This window comes from Salmo trutta, chromosome 35 (assembly GCF_901001165.1).
Source record: "Salmo trutta chromosome 35, fSalTru1.1, whole genome shotgun sequence".
Lineage (NCBI taxonomy): Eukaryota > Metazoa > Chordata > Actinopteri > Salmoniformes > Salmonidae > Salmo > Salmo trutta.
This window is the reverse complement of record NC_042991.1, coordinates 31,974,554-31,996,128: the sequence shown is the minus strand read 5'-3', so window position 1 is coordinate 31,996,128 and position 21,575 is coordinate 31,974,554. Positions and strand designations below refer to the sequence as shown.

Genomic DNA, 21,575 nt, shown 5'->3' with positions numbered 1-21,575 from the left:
CTCTGTGGCACACTGTGATGAAAGCAGCATTGGTTCTAGGCTGTAACAAATATAAGGTTTTGTAGTGTCGGTAAGCACTGGCCCTGGAACATTGAAGCGCTTATCATTTGCAATGTAGGAACAAAACACTAATTTCATAACCGTATCATCAGACGTTCAGAAATGTTCATGAATAACCCATGTGCGAGCCCAGTTCCATTTTTAGGGAGGATTTTTTTTTTTTTTTATAGGACCAAGCCAGTGTTTTACCTCGCATTAGATCATTGTGAGGGAAATAAGGTTTAGTGGTAATCTGTTTTTGTTTTCCTGTTAGCTGGTAGCAGTCGCAGGACACAGTGTGGTTGGAGAGTTCACCTATGTTGTACAGCTCCTAGGCCAGCCCTCACGGCAGGAGTCATAATAGGACTGTTCCTTTTTGGGCTGTTCCTTTTTGTGTTTTTTTCCTGGAATAGGAAAACCCACACCTGAGTTAGCGAGGTACAGGCCGGGGGAAGGCGACACTTTAGAAAGAAGGTCGAAAAGAAATAAGATAATCACGCACTTCATAACTTAAGTAATATAACCAATGTGTGTTTGCCACAGGGATCCACGAGCATTTGAGCAGTAATGGTCTTCCAGCTGAAATTTAGATCCAGCCGCCGTAGGCGTTTCAGGGCCGCGGTGGTAGGCATTTCAGGGTAGGCGTTTCAGAGCCGCGGCGGTAGGCGTTTCAGGGCCACTTTTGACTCTATTAGGAAGCCCTAGTTGGAGATCCTTCCCTTTGCCAAGAGTTACGAGTCACAATCATCTGTCTCTCTTCCTCGAGAAATGTGTCATGGTTTGTGGGGACCCAAAAAAGAGCTCCAACACATTCCTTCTCTCTTTGAAATGCTATACTTTAGCTTTGATGTCTGCATTCATTGACGTTTTATAGTTCTGTCTGTCCCCCCGTCTCCTATACTTACTGTGTCTCATATGCTACCACTCCCGGTGAAGTGAACCAAGTGAGGAAATGCTGTGATCCTAGGAGTGTGCCAAGGTTACAGTTTATTTGAAAGCCGATGGCTTTTTCAGTAGCTACTAGTGGGCCCTTTCCCAGGGGACACCACTGCATCAGGATCAAGAGCCGGTCTCTTGACCTCACCTAGCAGCAGGGATTAGGTTAATCTGGCCCCATTGGTCTGAGCAAGAATAGGGTCAGTACACTGGGAATGACTCCAAGAGATGAACATGTCCCTTTCTGAGACAGTCCTACGAGGGTCAGTTGTCCTCACCCTACCGTCACTGCCCCACACTGTTCTGCAAGTGCCAAAAACTATTTCAACAAAGTTCATCCCATTACGTCCATCCTGGATGCAGGTAGAGCAACTCCTGAGGTCATATACTTAAAACACCTATTTTGTAGACTAATCCCAGGTCTGTTTGTGCTCTTGACAACTATTGCTCATTGTCAAGACAAACTGGTTTGGGCATGACAATAAGTGATGCGGAGTTGTCATGATGGCACAAACAGATCTGGGATCAGGCTACGTATTTTGTGTGTGTCATCAGTAGTGGTCTGACACACATACATTAAAAGTTGAAAACCGTACATTATGTAATAGGTTATCTAATCCTGTATCCATCTGATGCAGGCAAAAAATGGAAACGTGTTAAAACAACAACATTCTCTTTTGGTTCTCTATAGTACTCCTTGGTTTACTATTCATTTGGAAGCTCTGTTCCCAAGACTGTTAATGACTTTATCAGAACCTTTATTTTTCGATGAGGTAACGGTTAAGGTCTTAACAACGTAGTAGACTCTTGTCTACTACCGTTGCATTAACCTCGTTCTACAGTATATCTTTATAATCTAGCTGGGCTGCGAGGACAAACTTGCATTGATGCTGCACTCTTGTTGTGTGAACGGTAGAGTTGTAAGCCCATTACCACAGATGGTCAGGAGATTTCCCTTAAAGGCCCAGTGCAGTCAAAAACGTGATTTGCCTGTGTTTTATATATACTTCCATACCATGAGGTTAGAATAATTCTGTGAAATTGTGAAAATTATGGTAATGTCCTTTTTAGTGTAAGAGCTGTTAGAAAAGACTACCTGATATTTCAGGCTGTTTTGGTGGGATGGAGTTTTGGCCTGCCTAGTGACATCACCAAGCAGTAAATTGGTTAATAGACCAATAAGAAAGAGTTAGAAAAAACTCTCTGCCAATAATAGCTAGTTTTCAGTTTTCTCCTCCCCAATTAGACCACTACCAGACAGTCCTAGCTAAATTCTAGCTTGAGAAATTGTTCTTTGCTAAGAAGCTATTTTTGTTAGTTTTCAATGGAAATGGTCAAAAACGATCACATTAAGGTACTTCATTGTTACCCAGAAATGATTTGAAATTGAGATAAAAACGGCTTCATGTGACCTTTAAAAAAATGAAAGGCCACTCAAGCACATTTGTGTTTTATCTGTTGTAGCAGGAAGGCGGATTGGAATTAAGAACGCAAAGAAGGATGACTCAGTTATAATCCCCAAGTAGTCAAATTACCCAGCAGGCCATTCTAGTGCATCTGGACTACAATACTCCCAAGCGCGTCATTGTCATAATTCTAGATTTAGAGGTGGAGATTATAGGGCTTCTTACACATGAAATAAAGTCCACTCACAGGGCCAGTCCACTCACAGGGCCAGTCCACTCACAGGGCCAGTCCACTCACAGGGCCAGTCCACTCAGGGCCAGTCCACTCACAGGGCAGCGCAGGCAGTGTTCATAACCTAAAGACTGCCCTCTTTTTACTGGCAATGATCAACAACTTGTTGCATCGGCTGAGTACTGTACTGCGCCTTTTGTCGTAATTTGTTACTTGGGGTAAGAACCTGGTTAATTCCGAGATGCAGAATGGCAATGGCATTCTTCATTGGGTAATTTTCTTCACATTTTTGGTTGCCTCAAAACAAACTATAAATGCAAATTGTGAGGATTTAACGACCACGTGATGGTTCTTTATAAGCGATGTTGGACTGAGGCACCTGCCTCATCAACTTTGTCACTGAACTTGGTTTATACACACACACACCAGTCTGCCATGAAACGCTGAACAAATAATTGATTGTTTTAAGTGTGTAACACAACAATCCAGCGACGCACATCTCTAGTTGCCCACACAAGCTCCAGAGAGGCTGGCATAAAGCTTAGCCCCAGGTGCTGTGCTTTACTTCCCTGGTGAGGACATGTTTTCTGGAGGGAGTCCCTAGGAGAGGCAGAGGCCAGGCAGGCTCACTGGCTTATTTCCAGTGGTGGAAAAGTACCCAATTATCTTGAGTAAAAGTAGAGATACGTTTTGAAAATGACTCAAGTGATAGTCACCCAGTATAGTACTATTTGATTAAAAGTATTTGGTTTTAAATATACTTAAGTATAAAAAAAATACATGTCAAATTGCTTATATTAAGCAAACTGCACAATTTTTTTTTGTTATTTTTTGTTTACATTTACATATAGCCAGGGGCACACTCGGACATAAATTACAAACAAAGCATTTGTGTTGAGTGTGTCCTCCAGATCAGAGGCAGTGTAGGGATGACCAGGTTATGTTCTCTGTTTAGTGAGTCCTCTAGATCAGAGGCAGTAGGGATGACCAGGGATGTTCTCTGTTTAGTGAGTCCTCCAGATCAGAGGCAGTAGGGATGACCAGGGATGTTCTCTGTTTAGTGAGTCCTCCAGATCAGAGGCAGTAGGGATGACCAGGGATGTTCTCTGTTTAGTGTGTCCTCCAGATCAGAGGCAGTGTAGGGATGACCAGGTTATGTTCTCTGTTTAGTGAGTCCTCCAGATCAGAGGCAGTAGGGATGACCAGGGATGTTCTCTGTTTAGTGTGTCCTCCAGATCAGAGGCAGTAGGGATGACCAGGTTATGTTCTCTGTTTAGTGAGTCCTCCAGATCAGAGGCAGTAGGGATGACCAGGTTATGTTCTCTGTTTAGTGAGTCCTCCAGATCAGAGGCAGTAGGGAGGACCAGGTTATGTTCTCTGTTTAGTGAGTCCTCCAGATCAGAGGCAGTAGGGATGACCAGGGATGTTCTCTGTTTAGTGAGTCCTCCAGATCAGAGGCAGTGTAGGGATGACCAGGTTATGTTCTCTGTTTAGTGAGTCCTCCAGATCAGAGGCAGTAGGGATGACCAGGGATGTTCTCTGTTTAGTGTGTCCTCCAGATCAGAGGCAGTAGGGATGACCAGGTTATGTTCTCTGTTTAGTGAGTCCTCCAGATCAGAGGCAGTAGGGATGACCAGGTTATGTTCTCTGTTTAGTGAGTCCTCCAGATCAGAGGCAGTAGGGAGGACCAGGTTATGTTCTCTGTTTAGTGAGTCCTCCAGATCAGAAGCAGTAGGGATGACCAGGGATGTTCTCTGTTTAGTGAGTCCTCCAGATCAGAGGCAGTAGGGATGACCAGGTTATGTTCTCTTGATAAGTGTGTGATTTGGACCATTTTCCTGTCCTGCTGAGCAGTCACAATGTAAAGACTACTTTTTGGTGTCAGGGAAAATGTAAAAAGTACATTTTATTTAGGAATGTAGTGACGTAAAGTTGTCAAAATAAATAGGGAAGTACACATACCAAAAAACTACTTAAATAGAACTTTAAAATATTTTTACTTAAGTTCTTTACACCACTGCTTATTTCACATCAGATATCCACTTTACTTAACAGCCCTAGAGACACGCTCACCAGGAATTTGCAGAATTACAATAAGGAGTTTGGAATGACTGCTGACTGGAATCTCAGTTATTCTGCAATGTCCGCAGCCCACATATTAATCAAATATTTGTGCGCTCCCTGGACACGGAGTTAATCCTGCATAATCCGCCTCAGCATGCTAGAATACCGAAATGTGAAAACTGTCTTGCAGGTGTTCTTTTGTATGGTGATAATAACAAGACCGGATTTAATTTATACAGTGCTTTACGCTGTAACTCCCTTCATCCACCACCAATGTTTAGCTAGCACCCACCTTGGTGATGTCATGGCAGCTAGACTGCACCAGAAGCTTCACTACACATCAGCTGAGAGGAATGGGTGAAACATGCCAATTAGGATACAGCTTCCGATTATTAAGCTCAATGACTCGTTCTCAGAATGACCACAATTGAAGGTGTTGACGGTGATACAAAACCAACCCCACGTGAGTCTGATCCCCTGCACGTTAATCCAAATCCACACTGCATATAATTTGCTTGTTAACAATAGCCATATTAGAGGGTGGGCGGAATCAGAAGTAGCCTGGTCCAAGATCTGTTTACCCAGTCTGACCAACGCCAGTGATGATTGTCATAAGAGTTGGCTCTACAGAATAACCAGGGACCAGGCTAGGGAGGAAGTGCTCCAGTGGATGAAATGCTGTGTGGAACGGACTGTGTTGTCCTATTCTCTGATTTGGTGATCTTTTGTTCTGGTTGTGGCCACCAGGCAAACCCCCTGAAGAGAACCCTTGTGTTTTCCAAACAGACCGGCATTATGCTTCTGCCCAAGACAGAACCCAGCCATGGGATAAACAAGCACCCTCACAAAAGGGCAGCGCTGCTTATTCTTTAGTGTGGGGGCAGGCGGTACGACAATATAAAAAATGCGATGACATAACTGTTACCATCTTTGTCTATGTACTCTTCACTAAACAGCAAAAATACCACAATGTATATTGTTATTGTCCAAGAGCCTGAATATATAGTGATTATGCCATTGTGTGGCCTTATCCCATACTGTACAGCAGTGGTTCCCAACCAGGGATACTAGGACCCTGGGGGTACTTGGCCTATCCACAGGGGGTACATGAGAAGACTCATGCGATCATAGGCTTACTGGTAAAATGTACATGAGGTAATTAACATTTTATTTAACCTTTTATTAACTAGGCAAGTCAGTTAAGAACAAATTCTTATTTACAATGAAGGCCTACCCGGTCAAACCCAAACCCGGACGATGTTGGGCCAATTGTGCACCGCTCTATGGGGCTCCCAAACACGGCCGGTTGTGATACAGTCTGGAATCGAACCAGGGTCTGTAGTGACGCCTCTAGCGCTGAGATGCAGTGCCTTAGATCGCTGCGCCACTCAGGAGCCCAGGGGAGCTCTGGGTAGAGAAATTCAGTTGGTGGTACTGAAACTGGTTGGGAACCACTGCTGTACAGTATGGACCAGCACTGTTGTACTGTTTCTCAATAGACGCATACAGTTGTCAGAATCCATGTTTTTCCCTGCTTCCGAAGCAGCTGTCTATCAACCAGCTCCCCTCTGGTCTCGTCTGTCACAACACCTGTAACTAACACTCCATTCCCAGAACATTTTATTCCATGCTTATAATGGCTACCTTTTTTAGGGTTGTCAAATTCTGGAGAGTCCCCCAGTTGGAGGATTCCCTCCCTGCTTATTCCCTCCTGATTCCGGGAGTTCTCCAAATGGGATTGGTGGTGAAGCTGGGAGGTTTGTTAGAGTTTCCAGGAATGTTGCGACCCTAGCTTCCTTTCATGTATTTCGTGTCAGGTTTTAATTATAGCTATAGTTGTTGACAGGAAATACAGGTTTTAATTATATCTATAGGTGTTGACAGGAAATACAGGTTTTAATTATAGCTATAGTTGTTGACAGGAAATACAGGTTTTAATTATAGCTATAGGTGTTGACAGGAAATACAGGTGCGGTTTAAAAGCCGATTCCTCCTTTACTCAGAATACCTGTGTCAGTCAGTATGATGAGAAATTCCTGTGTATGTGTATGCGCACATGCTTATGCTGTTTGTCTATTTTTGTCTATTTTCATTTGCGAGTGCATCTATTTTGTAAGTCTATTCATTGCCCATGTTCGAAAAACATACAAACGCTGTTACCTCCAAAGGGCATTTCCACTACTTTTCAACTTCATTTTCTTCATCAAGTTTCAAGTTTTAATATCACATGCACAAATACAGTGAAATGCCTTTCTTGCCAGCTCTAACCCCAACAATACAATAATTAATAACAATGTATTACTAGAAAAAAAACACAAGAGAAATAAGCATACAGCATAAGCATAAGCAAACACAATTAAGTAAATAAGCATACAGGAAATATTTAAGTCAGATACAATAGCATATTTACATGTGCAGGGACACTGTGGGGACTAGGCAACAGGATATAAGATAAACAGAGTAGCAGCAGCTTGTATGTGGGTGTGTGGAGCCTGTATAAATGTGTGTGTGTGTGTGTGTGTGAGAGAGAGAGAGAGAGAGAGAGAGAGAGAGAGAGAGAGAGAGAGAGAGAGAGAGAGAGAGAGAGAGAGAGAGAGAGAGAGAGAGAGAGAGAGAGAGAGAGAGAGAGAGAGAGAGAGAGAGAGAGAGAGAGAGAGAGAGAGAGAGAGAGAGAGAGAGAGAGAGAGAGAGAGAGAGAGAGAGAGAGAGAGAGAGAGAGAGAGAGAGAGAGAGAGAGAGAGAGAGAGAGAGAGAGAGAGAGAGAGAGAGAGAGAGAGAGAGAGAGAGAGAGAGAGAGAGAGAGAGAGAGAGAGAGAGAGAGAGAGAGAGAGAGAGAGGAAAAACACAAGGTTAACACAGAGGGTCTGTGTAGCTATTTTGTTAGATTGAGGGTGTTGCCATCGCCACACCAAGCAGTGATGCAGCCAGTCCAATATGCTCTACTCAATGGTACAGCTGTAGAACCAGTTGAGGATTTGAGGGCCCATGCCAAACTTTTTCAACCTCCTGAGGGGGAAGAGACAATCATGGCTTCACGACTGTGTGTGTTTGGACCATTTTTATGTCTTTAGTGATTTGGACACTGAGGAACTTGAAGCTGTCTACCTGCCGCCAAGTTGACGTGGATGTTAACGTGCTTGCCACACGTTTCTTGTAGTCCACGATCAGCTCCTTGGTTTTACTGATGCTGAGGTTGCTGTTCCGGCAGCACACTGACAGGACACTGCTGACTTGTCGTCGCCGGTGATCAGTCATACCACCGTCGTCAGCGAACTTAATAATTGTGTTGGAGTCGTGCGTGGCCACACAGTCGTGGGTGAACAAGGAGTACACCACCTGGGGTCGGCCCATCAGGAAGTCCAGGATGGAGATGTTCAGACCCAGAGTCCTAAGGTTAGTGATGAGCTTGGAGGGGACAATGGTGTTGAACGCTGAGCTGTATTGAATGAACAGCATTCTCACATAGGTATTCCTCTTATCTAGGTGGGTGAGGGCAGTGTAGAGAGCAATTGAGATTGCGTCGTCTATGGATCTGTTGGAACGGTATGTAAATTGGAGTGGATCTAGGGTGTCTGGGATAATGGAGATGTGTGCCATAACCAGCCTCTCAAATCACTCCATGATTACAGATGTGAGTGCTACAGGGTGGTAGTCATTGTGGCCTGAAGCCTTAGAGTTCTTGGGAACAGAAATAATTGTGGTCATCTTAAAACTTGTGGATTACAGACCAGGACAAGGAGAGGTTGAAAATGACAGTGAATATGCCTGCCAGCTGTTTTGCGCATGCTCTGAGAACCCAACCTGGAATACAGTCGGGGCCCATGGCCTTGTGGGCCTTGACCTGATTTTAAAGACCCTTCTCACGTTGGCCTCGGAGAGCGAGTTCAGCCAATCCTCTGGGTCGGTGACTGCTCGACGTTGTCAAAGCGTGCATAAAGTTTGTCTGGTAGAGACGCATCGTTGGGCAGACGACGGTTGGGTCTTCCTTTGTAATCTGTAATGGACTGCAGCATCAGGGTTGTCTACGATAGCTCTGTGTGCCGTAGCCCTGCTCTTTAGCGCCAACTTCTGTGTTGATCCAGGGCTTTTGATTGGGGAAGCAGCGAACTCTCACCGTGGGTATAACATCGCAATGCATTTTCTAATTAAGCCGGTGACGGAAGTGGTTAGCTCGTCAATGTTATTGGTGGAGTCTCTAAACATATTCCAATCAGAGCTAGCAAAGCAGTCCTGTAGCATAACCTCTGAATCTGGTGACCATTTCTCAACAGAGCAAATTGCGGTACTTCCTGTTTTCAGCTTCTGCTTGTAAACAGGAAGCAAGAATACGGAGTCATGATCTGATTTGCCGAATGGCGGACGAGGGAGGGCCTTGTTTGCTTGCTTGTGGGTGGAATAACAGTGGTCTAGGACTTTATCGCCCCTAGTGGTGTGTTGATGGAAGTTGGGTGTCACGTGTCTTAATGACGGCAAATTAAAATAACCGGCAACCAGAAAGGCAGCCTCTGGGTATAGTTTTCCTGCTTGTTTTATAGCCTTATACAGTTCGTTAAGCACCAGCTTATTTTTTCTTGTCCTGAGGTGGAATGTATACAGCAGTCACAATAACAGCTGAAAACCTCCTTGGGAGGTAGAAGGGTCGGCATTTGACCATCAGGTATTCCAAGACGGGGGTTCGTCACTTCCGCCAAACGGGCATTAGCACACCCGTTGGCGTTGATGAAGAGGCAACCCCCCTTGATTTCCCCGACTCTACTGTCCTGTCCACCTGGTGAATGGAGAGTCCATCGATTTGGATAGCCATTGGTATTTTTTTGGTATAGGTATTTTATTAGGATCCCCATTAGCTGTTGCAAAAGCAGCAACGACTCTATGGGGTCCACACAAACATGTAACATGACATAATACAGACCATTAATAGACAAGAACAGCTCAAGGACAGAACTACGTACGTTTGTTTTTTTAAAGGCACACGTTGCCTACATATCAATGCATACACACAAACTATCTAGGTTATGGGAGGTATCTGTTTCTGAAAAGCAGAGAATATTGAAGTTCCGAGAGTCCCATTGGTAGCAAAACCATGATCAGAGGTCATCCATCTTTTCAAGTGATGGTTATTAGCCAGTAGAATATAAGGAAGAGGTGGCCGGTTTTCCCTTCGCCTAAATCTCTACAGGATCCCCCCCTGAGTCGAAGTAGAAGCTGGAATTGGGGTATATTACTGCCTTTCTGATGTTCAAGAGTTCTTGTCGTTTGTAAGAAATAATAACGGATACATTTCGTAAAAATAAACAACTAAATAATCACATAATAGCAAAGTTGGGTTGGAGCTTGCTAAACGGCAGCCATCTTAATATCATCTCCAGCACAATGCCAGTTTCTACATATGTGAAAACGGTGCAGTTCTATGTCTTGTAGAAAAATAAATAAAGTAAAATGTTCTACCCGATGACATCAAAAATTAAAACATTTAAAAAAGGGATATTCAAACATTACGAGAGTCGCGAGGACGTGGGGAGCAAGAAACTGTGATGTCACAGAGAAGCATTTTTTAGGACTTTTCTTCTCTTTTTAACCACAGATCATAGAATCGCCTAGTTTTCACATGTGTAGACACTGGTGTGGTGCGGGAGATAATGAATATGATGTTGAAAATGGGCAGAATTGCCCTTTAAAGATGAACCATTTGGGCTCTCTTTAAAGTCACTTATCTGATTTCCAAAGCTCACTTTAAATGTATTAGGCTTTCAACGGGCACTTACGTCATCTACCCTTCTCAGCAATGCCATCTAAGAATAATCCTAAATGCCCCCACTGGTTAAGTATTACTGGCAAGGCATGCCCAGAGACATTTTACTGTTTTAACCCTTTATACTTGTGGGAGTTGGCCTATATGGATAGGGCTACATTTTGAATGTTTCTTACAGAATAAATATGAAATGCATAACCATGGCATGGGAAAATTATTAGACCAAAGGTAAGGACACAACAGTTGACAAGACTGAATCCAAACATTACGCTGTTGATTTTATGTGCCTTTAATATTTACTGTACTTTTCTCTCCATTTGTTGATAACAAGATCAGAACATACTTTGGATACATTCAGGAGGATGATAAGAATATTCATTGGAAATGTGGTGTAGGTGCAACCTAAGACGAACAAAAAGGACGAGGGTTTGAGGGAGAGGCAAACTAGCTCATTCTGTCCAGGGTATGACACCTTGTCATCAGGTAACTGTACATCAACATAGTGATCATAAATGTTGACACATTGTACATAAGTTTTATGATATGGAAATGTAAAGTGCACATTTGGACTGTTTGGCTTGCTTGTATGACATCAAAGTGGTATTTGTTATAACCCTCATCGTCTCATCTTTCAAAATACATAGTCCTCTTAATTAACAGCATTTCCCCTCGCTCGGACAACAAAACATTTCCAAAAGTTGCCCAATTAGTTGGAGGGATGGGGGAAGTTTTTGTTGTGGGAGGAGCTCAAGTTCAGAAGGGCTTTCAGTCAAAACCCATAGAGCGCTGTGAATCGCAGAGCCAGAGCTCTGGCATGTATAGCATGTTATTGAACAGCCACGGCATTCCAATTTAACCGTTTATCAGTGCCCATTTTCAACTCGTATACAGGTATGAGTGTAAAGGGTTAAAGCAAATTTCCTGCAATTTTACATATTTTGCCATGGGGTGGAGAGAACATTTTATAGTTTTAAAGCTAATTTCCTGCAGTTCTACACTTTTTGCCATGGCTTATGTGGCGGTCTTATGCTATCGGAGTGACTCAAACGTTATAACAAAATCAATGGGGCACCATGCCATGCCATTTTTGGTATTTTAAATTTATGAGATTGTTAGTTCTCAAAGAGGACCTTATTTAAAAACATATAGGTCCATAATGTTTTCTACATACTTTAAATCTAGTTTTAGTTGTTTAAGTTTACACTGAAAACATTTTACCATCCTGAAAATGATAAGTTTAGCAGCGGCGGAAGCCACATGGACTCCCACAACAGTCATATACACACCATTTGAACCAGGAAGGGCGTTGGGTGGCTAGTTTTAGTCGTATAGGGGAAACACTGGGTATTCACTGCCTGAGTGGATAGTGAAGGACAGTATTTGAGGTGTGTGGGGGTGAGTAAGGTGTGTGTGTGTGTGCCTTTACCAAATGAGTCAAACACACACAACTCACACACATCAAGCAGTGACCCCCCCCCCCCCCCCCATGCCCACGCTCAGCCTGTGCCATTTCACATTCCCAAGGATTCCCTGCCACTTCAAAGCCGCTGATAGGTCAGAGAGAAATAAGGACGGACTTCAAACCGACAGGTTCAGTAGGGAAAGAGCACTGAGTCCACGGCTTCCTCTGACCCTACACACAGAAAAGGGAATGGTCTTCTAAAACTTAGTGTTGAAAAAGAACAGGGTTTTGGAAAGGATGTGTTCTGAGTAACAGAGGTGGGCACCGCTGCACTGCCCACATCTCTGCCATGACATGACATGCCACGGTGTAGGTGAGGTTATGAGTCAGCACTGTAACAACCCACAACAGCAGCTCTCCGGTGTAGCTGCCTTGCTCAAGGGCAGAACGACATTTAAAAAGTGGAAGACGCGTTCCGGTTGAATGCGTTCAGTTGTGCAACTGACTAGGAACTGGACTAGGATACCCAGAGCTTTACGTTACGCTGTATGGTGAAAACTCACCTAACACACCGACCTGGGTGATACCACAGCAGCCATTAGGAAAGCCCACCTTCAGGGCACCATCAATGGGCCTATATGGAAGTTGCAGTTGTCACTGTATAGAATGTAAAAGGACTGTTCTCATGTTCTACATTGCATTTGTGTTATTGTTGTCATGCGCTATGGTTAGATATGACATGGTTCACAATCATTTCACCTGGTACTGCCCTTGGCTCACAATCATTTCACCTGGTACTGCCCTTGGCTCACAATCATTTCACCTGGTACTGCCCTTGGCTCACAATCATTTCACCTGGTACTGCCCTTGGCTCACAATCATTTCACCTGGTACTGCCCTTGGTTCACAATCATTTCACCTGGTACTGCCCTTGGCTCTTTTCAGTTGAGTTCAGACCAACCACTGGTCTTGTCTGCTCCTGGTTTGAGAATAGTATTATGATGCCAAATTCTTCTCACCCTTTGGCTGATTAGGATTGAAATGAATTATATTTCTTTCTATGTAGCTACTTCTACACCATTGATTTTTTTTATTTTTGTATGTCTTTCTCATTCGATGCTGTTTCTCTGTGTGCAGCAATATTCCTCAGACACTGGGTGTTATTGTTCTGAGAGCCGAGGCACTGCCTCCCTAGGCAACCACTCCTCTCCGCGGAGAGGTGGAACGAGAGTGGGAGGAGGGCGCGAGGGACAAGTTTCTTGTGGAAGCCAAGGTTGGGAAGGGAGATAACGTTACATGCTGTGCATTCTTGCAATCACAATCTAACCTCCTTTCCTTCAACCTCCCTCCCTTTCCTCCAACCTCCCTTCCTCTCTTTCTCTTATGGTCATACTTTGCGTTTGACACCTAACACCCTCCTGGTTCAAATGGGCGTGTGTGTGGGTATGAGTGTTGTGGGAGCGGCAAGTCCAGGTGGCTTCCTCAGTTGCCTTCCACTTGTGGAGCTGTAGAGGAGTGTCTGAAGCTCCCACCGGGAACACTGCTCAGTACTTTTACCTCCATGGGTTTGTGTAAGACTGCACCTTGTTAAGAAGTGTTGTCGAGACGACCTGGCACTCAAGTTTAGTCCCCCATGAAGTGGCCTGGAGTGGGTCAGTCCAGCAGGTCAGTCCACTCGGCATGTGGGAAGCGAAGGAGAGCCATGAGCACTCTGGGTCGGTCCAAGGACAAAACCTGGGGGGTCGGCCTCAGACCGGGCATAGAGGTGGCCACCCTCCGGAGCGCCTGGGAGGAGAGAAGGCTCCTGAACGGATTCAACCGCAAGTTAACCCGTTGGTTCGGTGAGTCCTCGACCTCTGGAAATTGTTGGATGGTAGTATTCTCTGTTCATATTTACGATGTTCACATTCAGTCTTAGTTCCCTTACAACGCTGCCAAGGATTACTTTGTTTTAGGGGGGAAGCAATGAGGTCAAGCTTTTAAAACCTGATACTGCTTGTTGACATATTGCACAGGATCGTAAAATGTGTGAACCTTTTGTTCTACCTTCATCTTTCTTCACCCACCACTCGTTCTGATCGCCATTCACTTCCACTATAATGGGATTTTTTTTTAAAGAATCAGCACCAACACTAAGATTGCTGCAATCAATGGAGTCTGCATTATTTCTTGTCAGCATGATATTGCACCTTCGCCCTACTTATAGGAAGCCCAAGAGACAGGACCTCTGGGATGCTTTGGAGAAAGCCAGTGGGCTGTTTTCAGAGACCAAAGCCTGTATCTATGGGACCGAAGCCGGTATCCATAGGACCGAAGCCGGTATCCATGGCAGTCTGTCTCCGGAGTGGCGGTTAAGTCCCGCGGCTTTATAAGGGCCTGCTGGTTGATTTGTGTGTTCACGGCACAGCAGCGGTCGGGGAACCTTTTCCAGATGTGTTCCACCTCGCAAAGAAGGCACTTATATTTTAACGGTGCAGAGGTTATTTGATTTTAGGATTTATATGAATCATAATGATTGTTTACAGTCGTATCCCAACTGGTTTAAGGGGAGTCGTAGCTGGATCTCTTAGAAAGCCTGGACCCCCCCCCCCCCCCCGGGTGAAAGAATCATTCCCCATGAAAATGCTGAACATGGGCTGGTTTATTCTCCCTCCATGCCCGTCTACATGAATGGGGTTTACAGGAGTAAGATTTGTATTTATACTAGCCTGTGATTTATATATGTAAACGCTAGTTCAAAGATGTCACCACATGCCTGAGACTATGTCTGCGTTGAGATTTATGTCTGTGTGCATGGAGAAATGACTTCATTTTGATTTATAGTGTTTGGTTAGGTTTGAGTGCTTGCGTACACGTTCGTATTTCATTCTACGGTTGCATTCTACACTATACGTACAGTATGTCTCCTTTGCGTGTATGCACACATTGATTGACTCCTTATTAATTATTGAAAGTCACTATGTTTGGATGTTCACCTTAGTACAGTATTTTGTTTAAGAGGGACTTCACACTTTTTGCAAAAATACCGTCAGCTGCTCATACTGTATACTGCAGTGTGAACTTGTCTGGTTCGCTACCTCCGGAGGTGCTGCACGACAGTTTCCCCCCCTGTAAGCAGGTCAGTGTAAACTGAAAGGTCTCGTTGAGCCAACACTCTTATAGTAAAAATTGTAATAGCATAGCAATGTTTATGAAGCAGCTGAAATGTAGACATTTTCCTCTTTTTTAAACTTGTTTTGAGTTTTTACCTGATTTGTAGTAACAGACTCTTACATTCTGAAATTGTAGGACAGGCTGAAATTGTTGCCATAGCTTTCAATCTCAAGTGTTTATTTAGATTGTTTTCTTGACTGCACTGTATGGAAGCCTTTCCTACCAGTAATATAATAAAACAAATATATAGTATCTTGCACTTTTTAAATAGTATCTCAAAATACAAAGTAAATTGTTGAGATACGCAAGTCAAAATATGTTGAGATAGTAGACCATACTTATTGGATGTGTTTCTTCATTTGTAGCATTGTGTGGTGACTTTAAAAGGTGTCTCCACAGGAGTGTCTCCACAGGAGTGTTTTCCTGGCGCAGTGTTACCTAGGTTGGCTAACCTAACCAGGTAAAACTCTGGACCCTAGTTGTAGGGTATGACACAGTAAAAACTCAGCTGTAAAACAGTTTTATATGGGCTATGATTTGACCTGTTTTTCTTTCTAATCAGGTCGTGTGGTTTAAAAACATGACCTAAAACAACTGCGATGAGACAGTAGAACTAACCGGGCTGAGCTTGCTTTATGCAGCGTTGCGTAGGTCTTTGCATCTGTAGTTAAAACGTTACTCACACAGTATGTCATCACTATTGGGTTATTTCTTCTTATTGGTTTAAAGGTCTAGGTAGCCTAGCCACCCAAAGTTTGACTATAAACCAAATTTGATCACATTTACATTTTCTCTTAACACAAATAAATAGATGTATTTTAGGCATTACCGCTTCGTTTCCCCTGGCCAGAGGGGAATATACTGTAGGGCATAGGCTTCTCTAGGCTGCTTGCAGCTGTGGTTATCGGAAGACTACAGTTGATCAGACTGAAGGACAGATTCATTGTGCACGAGTTAACAAGTCACGAGGTAAATCAGTCTAATCAACAGTACTTTGTCCCTCTTTTCAACGCTTTTGTGTCAATATTTTTGGGGGCAAATGCGAGCTCGCCACACGTTTGCTGGCGGCCCTACTGTGCTAATCTTTGCAACGTGGATAAATAGAATATAATCTCCACATAATGTTACAAATTAAGAAGCATATCCTATATGTATGTTCTACTATCTATATTTTGAGTAACTATCTCAACATTTTCAGATATTATCAACATTTTAGTTGTTTGCGGTGGCGGGAATGAGCATCCATAGCACTAAGAAACTGAGGTCTGGGAAAGAAGCAACCTCCCACCATTTGCTTTTACCTCATATAATGATATTGATGAAATGATGCTTGGTTTGTTCCAAGCTCACTTTAATATGGCAGCTAGTGTAAGCCTATAGGAGCTCCTATATAGCTATGGTTCAGCTAAACATCAGCATTCAGCTATAGCAAGCATGTTTATGTGAGGATGCAGAACTTATTTTGTTTAGCTAGCTAACGTTACCTAGCTGTGTAGCCTATATTATAATACTGTATTGAATGATGCTGTATGATAACTTTTTTTGTACTTTTATATTCGTATGGGAGGTGGAATCATTCATATGCTAACGTTACTTGATCATGAAGCATGTTTAGTTTGCTTGCTAATTGAATGTGTATGGATCAAATCAAATGTATTTATATAGCCCTTCTTACATCAGCTGATATCTCAAAGTGCTGTACAGAAACCCAGCCTAAAACCCCAAACAGCAAGTAATGCAGGTGTAGAAGCACAGTGGCTAAGAAAAACTCCCTAGAAAGGCCAAAACCTAGGAAGAAACCTAGAGAGGAACCAGGCTATGAGGGGTGGACAGTCCTCTTCTGGCTGTGCCGGGTGGAGATTATAACAGCACATGGCCTAGATGTTCAAATGTTCATAAATGACCAGCATGGTCAAATAATAATAATCATAGTAGTTGTCGAGGGTGCAACAAGTCAGTAACACAAGAGTAAGTGTCAGTAACACAAGTCAGTAAGTGTCAATTAAAAGAAACCTTTTAATTGTCTGCACATGCTTGTGGATTGTTGCATTATTCAATCGTGTAATATGGTTTTGTTGCATTATTTAATAGAGTGATGGGTTTTAGAATAAATGTTGTTGTTGAATAGTTTGTGCTTATTGGCTAGTGACTATTGTGATATATACGGTCAATTTGAGCTGCAGACCAAGAATACGGCTTTGCCAGCGACAACGAAAGGTAAGGTAAGGATGTAATATGAAATCTCTTTCGCCAATCCGCTCCTCACACTCCTTCCTCTCGTAGTGGGGACCGGTCCTAAACGTGTGTGAACCCCGTGTATTTGAATGTCTGTGTGGCTTCATACTGGTAGTACTTCAACCAACGGCTGTGTTTGTGTGTAGGTGAAAGTCCAGCCACTGCCTCTTAAGGCTGGCTGGCTGGCTGGCTGGCTGGCTGGCTGGCTGGCTGGAGACGTATGTTACCGGTTTGAAAATGTTTTCTTTCAAAGTGTGCGCCCTGGGACTAGGAGAATGCACCGGAAAAAGGGAATTGTATCGGTGCTGGACTTCGCTCCTATTACAAGGCCTGACCTTGACCAGGGGGTTTAACGAGTCAATGGAAGAGTGAAGCATAGAGGGAGCGAGTGAGAGGGGGAGAAGGAGGGAGGCCCACTGTTTCCTCTCTATACACCCATCTCTTCACTCTGCTATTGCTGCTGCTGTAAGAGTTTATTAAGTGTTGCTCCATGTTTGATAGGGGTATGTCTACCAATGTAATGCTATATCCCTTTTTGTATATTAGGCTTACTGATTTGCAAAGTGCTGATGAACTCAACAGGTATATATTTTGGCATGACTCCATGTTTGAATGTCTCTGTCTATTCCCCCCCCCCCCCCAGGTAGAAACTCGGGCTCAGTACTGTACAAATGCATTACAGAACTGTCTCCGGACTGGTTAGTAGGTATGTCCATGTATTTGTAACCCTAACCCTAAGCCTATAGGAGCTCCTTTATAGCTATGGTTCAGCTAAACATCAGCATTCAGCTATAGCAAGCATGTTTATGTGAGGATGCAGAAATTATTTTGTTTAGCACAATCAAACTTAATTTTTTTTTAAATACCAACAAATCAATCTTTGGTTTTCTGTATGATCCGTCTCCACATATTACAATCAATTCATCTGACTCAGTGATTTGGCATGCAGAAGACGTGCTAATGACACAACATACTCGCTTATAATGTAGATGGATGATTATTGTGCAATGATGATCTGACAATGAGGTTATAGTGCGATGACGCTAACCATTGACTCCCAAGACAGGAATGGATCATATCATATTATTATTCTATTGTGGAAACTTGATGTAAAAGCTACAAAAGCTGATCTACTGCATTGCAGAGCAGTCTAATAGGGGAAAACATGCTAATGCTAATCATGCACTCTTGTCACGAATGGATGATTTAACAATGATTTAATTGAGCGTTAATGGTAAACACCCATGAGGAGAATGGATCCTGATGCTTGACACTCCCGTGGGAACCTTGTGTCCTTCATACAAACAGAAAAGTCAGTCTCTTTCCAGTTTGTCCTGTGATCTTCCTGTCGGCTCATCTTCATCACAGATATGATTTCCCGTTACTCAATTTCATGCTCTGTGTTCAAGTGGAAGAAAACTTAGACTAGTCTTGGATTAAGAAGCAGGACTAGGCGGAGTTGGGCAGAGTCTGGGTAACTGGCCCTAGATGTTTTTAGTAAGTCTTGGTATTAGTGATGCACTGACATGACATTTTGGGCCGATACCGATATCTTATGTTTTCCTTGCCAAAACAAAATGATACCGATTTATATTTTTTTTTAAAGTGTTCTTGTACAGTTAAATAGTTAACACACACACATGGACGCAGCGTTCTAAGGCACTGCATCTCAGTGCTTGAGGCATCACCACAGTCCCTGGTTTGAATCCAGGCTGTATCACATCCGGCCGTGATTGGGAGTCCCATAGGGCGGTGCACAATTGGCCCAGCATCGTCCGGGCCGTCATTGTAAATAAGAATTTGTTCTTAACTGACTTGCCTAGTTAAATAAAGGTTACATACACACACCACACTGACCAAAAAGTTATTTGGTTGGCATTTACGTATGTCCCCATTAACAGTAAAACATAGTCAAAACCTATTTCTTTCACTTACTTGCTGTGCTGTTTCATTGTTCATTTGTTCAGTCGTTTCATTCTCAACCAGGATTTCTATGGAACGCCGTTTGGGTCTTTGCGTGTCAAAAAAGATACACGTCAAATAACGCTATTTGACGTGTCAAATAAGCTTGTTGACCAATCAGGACTTGAATATGACTGCACGTCAAATAATAGTTTAATGCGTTCATGAATTTTTTATGTAGTTATTACACATTGATTACACTCGCTCGTATTTCATATGTCACAATGATTCATCGATACGTATGCTATGATGCTGGTAAAGTTGTCTCGCGCACCTACAGTGCTGGTCATAAAAAAAAAGCTAGCTTGCTCATGGATGCAACAATGTTCTTCCCCAAAAACATATCTAGTTTCAGTAGCTATAGTTAGCTAGCTAACTATATAGCTAGGTATCATCATCTAAAATAACCCTCATTCGTAAGACAGTTCTTATTTGATTAATGGTGGTCGGACCCATCTTTGTGAAGCTAGCCACAATAAGGATTAGCCACAATAGTGGACTTTGCGGTTAGCCTTCAAAAGAAAGTATGGCTTAATTCTACTATTTGTATTAATTTCCAACACTGTCAATGACATACTTTTATTTTGAGGGCAAGCCGCAAATTCCACTATTGTGCCTAATCCTTATTGTTGCTAGCTTCACAACACATAACCCGGTCCGGTCGAGCGTCACTAGCCAGATTTAGCTAGCTGGCTGCCAAAGACGTTAGCTTTGGGCAACAGGGTTAAGTAGCTGGCTAGCTATTTATTTTCATGAACTGAAGTTCAATTTCAAGAGGCGAACAACAACTGGCAACCTAGCTAATACTTACTCGCAAGGATTCCTAAATCATTGCTAAGAATAATGAAAATGACTGCCGTTTCTACTGGTCATTGTTTTCAGGCTGGTTGTATTGGTGCTAGCTAGGTACCAAGCTAAAGCTAGCTACCCCAGAAGTTGCGGTCGAACAAATTATGCTTTATTACCAATGCGGTATTGTAAATACGTCGTTCGTGGCCGGTGTTTGCTTGTTTGCTGACTTTGTTTTGTACAGCTTTGACAGTGCTACTGTATCTTTTTTGACACGTAAAGACCCAAACAGCGTTCCATAGTATGTATGTCGTGAAGCTAATAGCAGTGACGCTATTACTGTGTTACACAGGTAGGGCAACATCTGCAAAATAGCGCACTTGGTAGTGTGTACCGGTGCTCGACCAGTCGACGAAAGCCAACATCACCCACGACAGATAACGGTCAAGGGCAATGAATTCCTTTATGTTGGCTTTAATGGACGTGGCCTTTGAGTTGTCTCACTGAAAAGTTCTTACTCTTTCAAATGACTGTTCGATCCACACAGCTGACATTGTGGGCTAGGTTAGGAATGCTGTGTTGCACGTGTAGCGCAACATTTTACCTGGCGTCATTACAGCATGTACCTACGTTATATAGGTATGCACGGTAGCATTGAGATCGGTTTTTAAAACCGTTACATTAACATGTTCACCGATTTGTCGTGCATCCCTATTTGGTATCGTATATCACGCATTGACTGTTTGTGTCCATGTTCCTGACCGCGATTGATTTGTTCATAGCCAGTTCTCCAAGTAGGCAGATCATTTCAGATCAAATACGAAGTTATAATTCCCTCAGTCATGTTCCTTATAGGCTGATTTTATGATTCTCTGTTCCAATGTCCATACTGACACACAACTTGGAATACATACCCACAATGCATTGCTATTAAATGGTATGCTAGTGTCTACTGTATATTATAGGCCGTCATTGTAAATAAGAACAAATTCGTAACTGACTTGCCTAGTTAAATAAAGGCTAAATAAAATAAAAAAATATATTGTTTGTGCTTCTGTGACTAAGGAATCGTATTACTCTCATAGCTTTATTGATAAGCTTACTATGTCAATAAATTATCTTCCCCTTAGTCATATCCTGTTTCCTCTTGGCTCATCGGGGAGTCAACATGCAGAAACATGTTATGGTCCAAGAACAGTCTTCCACCAGAAACCAATTTATGTCTGACCCTTGTTAACAGCTGTGGAATGTCTTGTGTGTTTGCCTGCTGGTGTTTTAAGGAAGCTACAGTGTCTTTGTTTTTGGTCTGCTGTCTTCAATGAATTTTCCAGCGGTTCAAACTGACATGATTTACAGTATGTTGTTCTAATGTTTTAGTTTGACAGATGTTTTGGGTTCTTTGGAATGGCAGCACTTTACTTAATTGCATCATCTCTGCAAATCCTATTTAGAGGTCACTAATGCTTTGATGGTGTGAGATTCTGGCATGTGTTTGCAAATGTTGATATTTTAGGTTGCTTATGTCGTTTGGGAATGTATGACACCTCACAGGGTGTGTAGTAATTCTGTAATTTCTCTTAATTTTTTTCTCAGGAAGCACTCTTG

General features: G+C 42.9%; 1 protein-coding gene across 3 annotated transcripts in view; it reads left to right on the top strand.

Moving 5' to 3' along the window:
* The window catches only part of LOC115175077 (uncharacterized), a 73,333-nt gene that overhangs the window by 46,087 nt on the left and 5,671 nt on the right, over positions 1-21,575 (top strand). Inside the window, exons 1-2 of one of the 3 annotated variants that reach the window (XM_029734247.1) lie at positions 12,721-13,672; positions 17,863-17,925. The exons of 1 other annotated variant lie outside the window; for it this stretch is intronic. In XM_029734247.1, coding sequence (XP_029590107.1) covers positions 13,465-13,672; positions 17,863-17,925 — 271 coding nt within the window. In that variant the 5' untranslated portion in view covers positions 12,721-13,464. Of the gene's footprint in view, positions 1-12,720; positions 13,673-17,862; positions 17,926-21,575 lie in introns of those variants that run through there. One more of the 3 variants, XM_029734248.1, reaches the window with a different exon arrangement.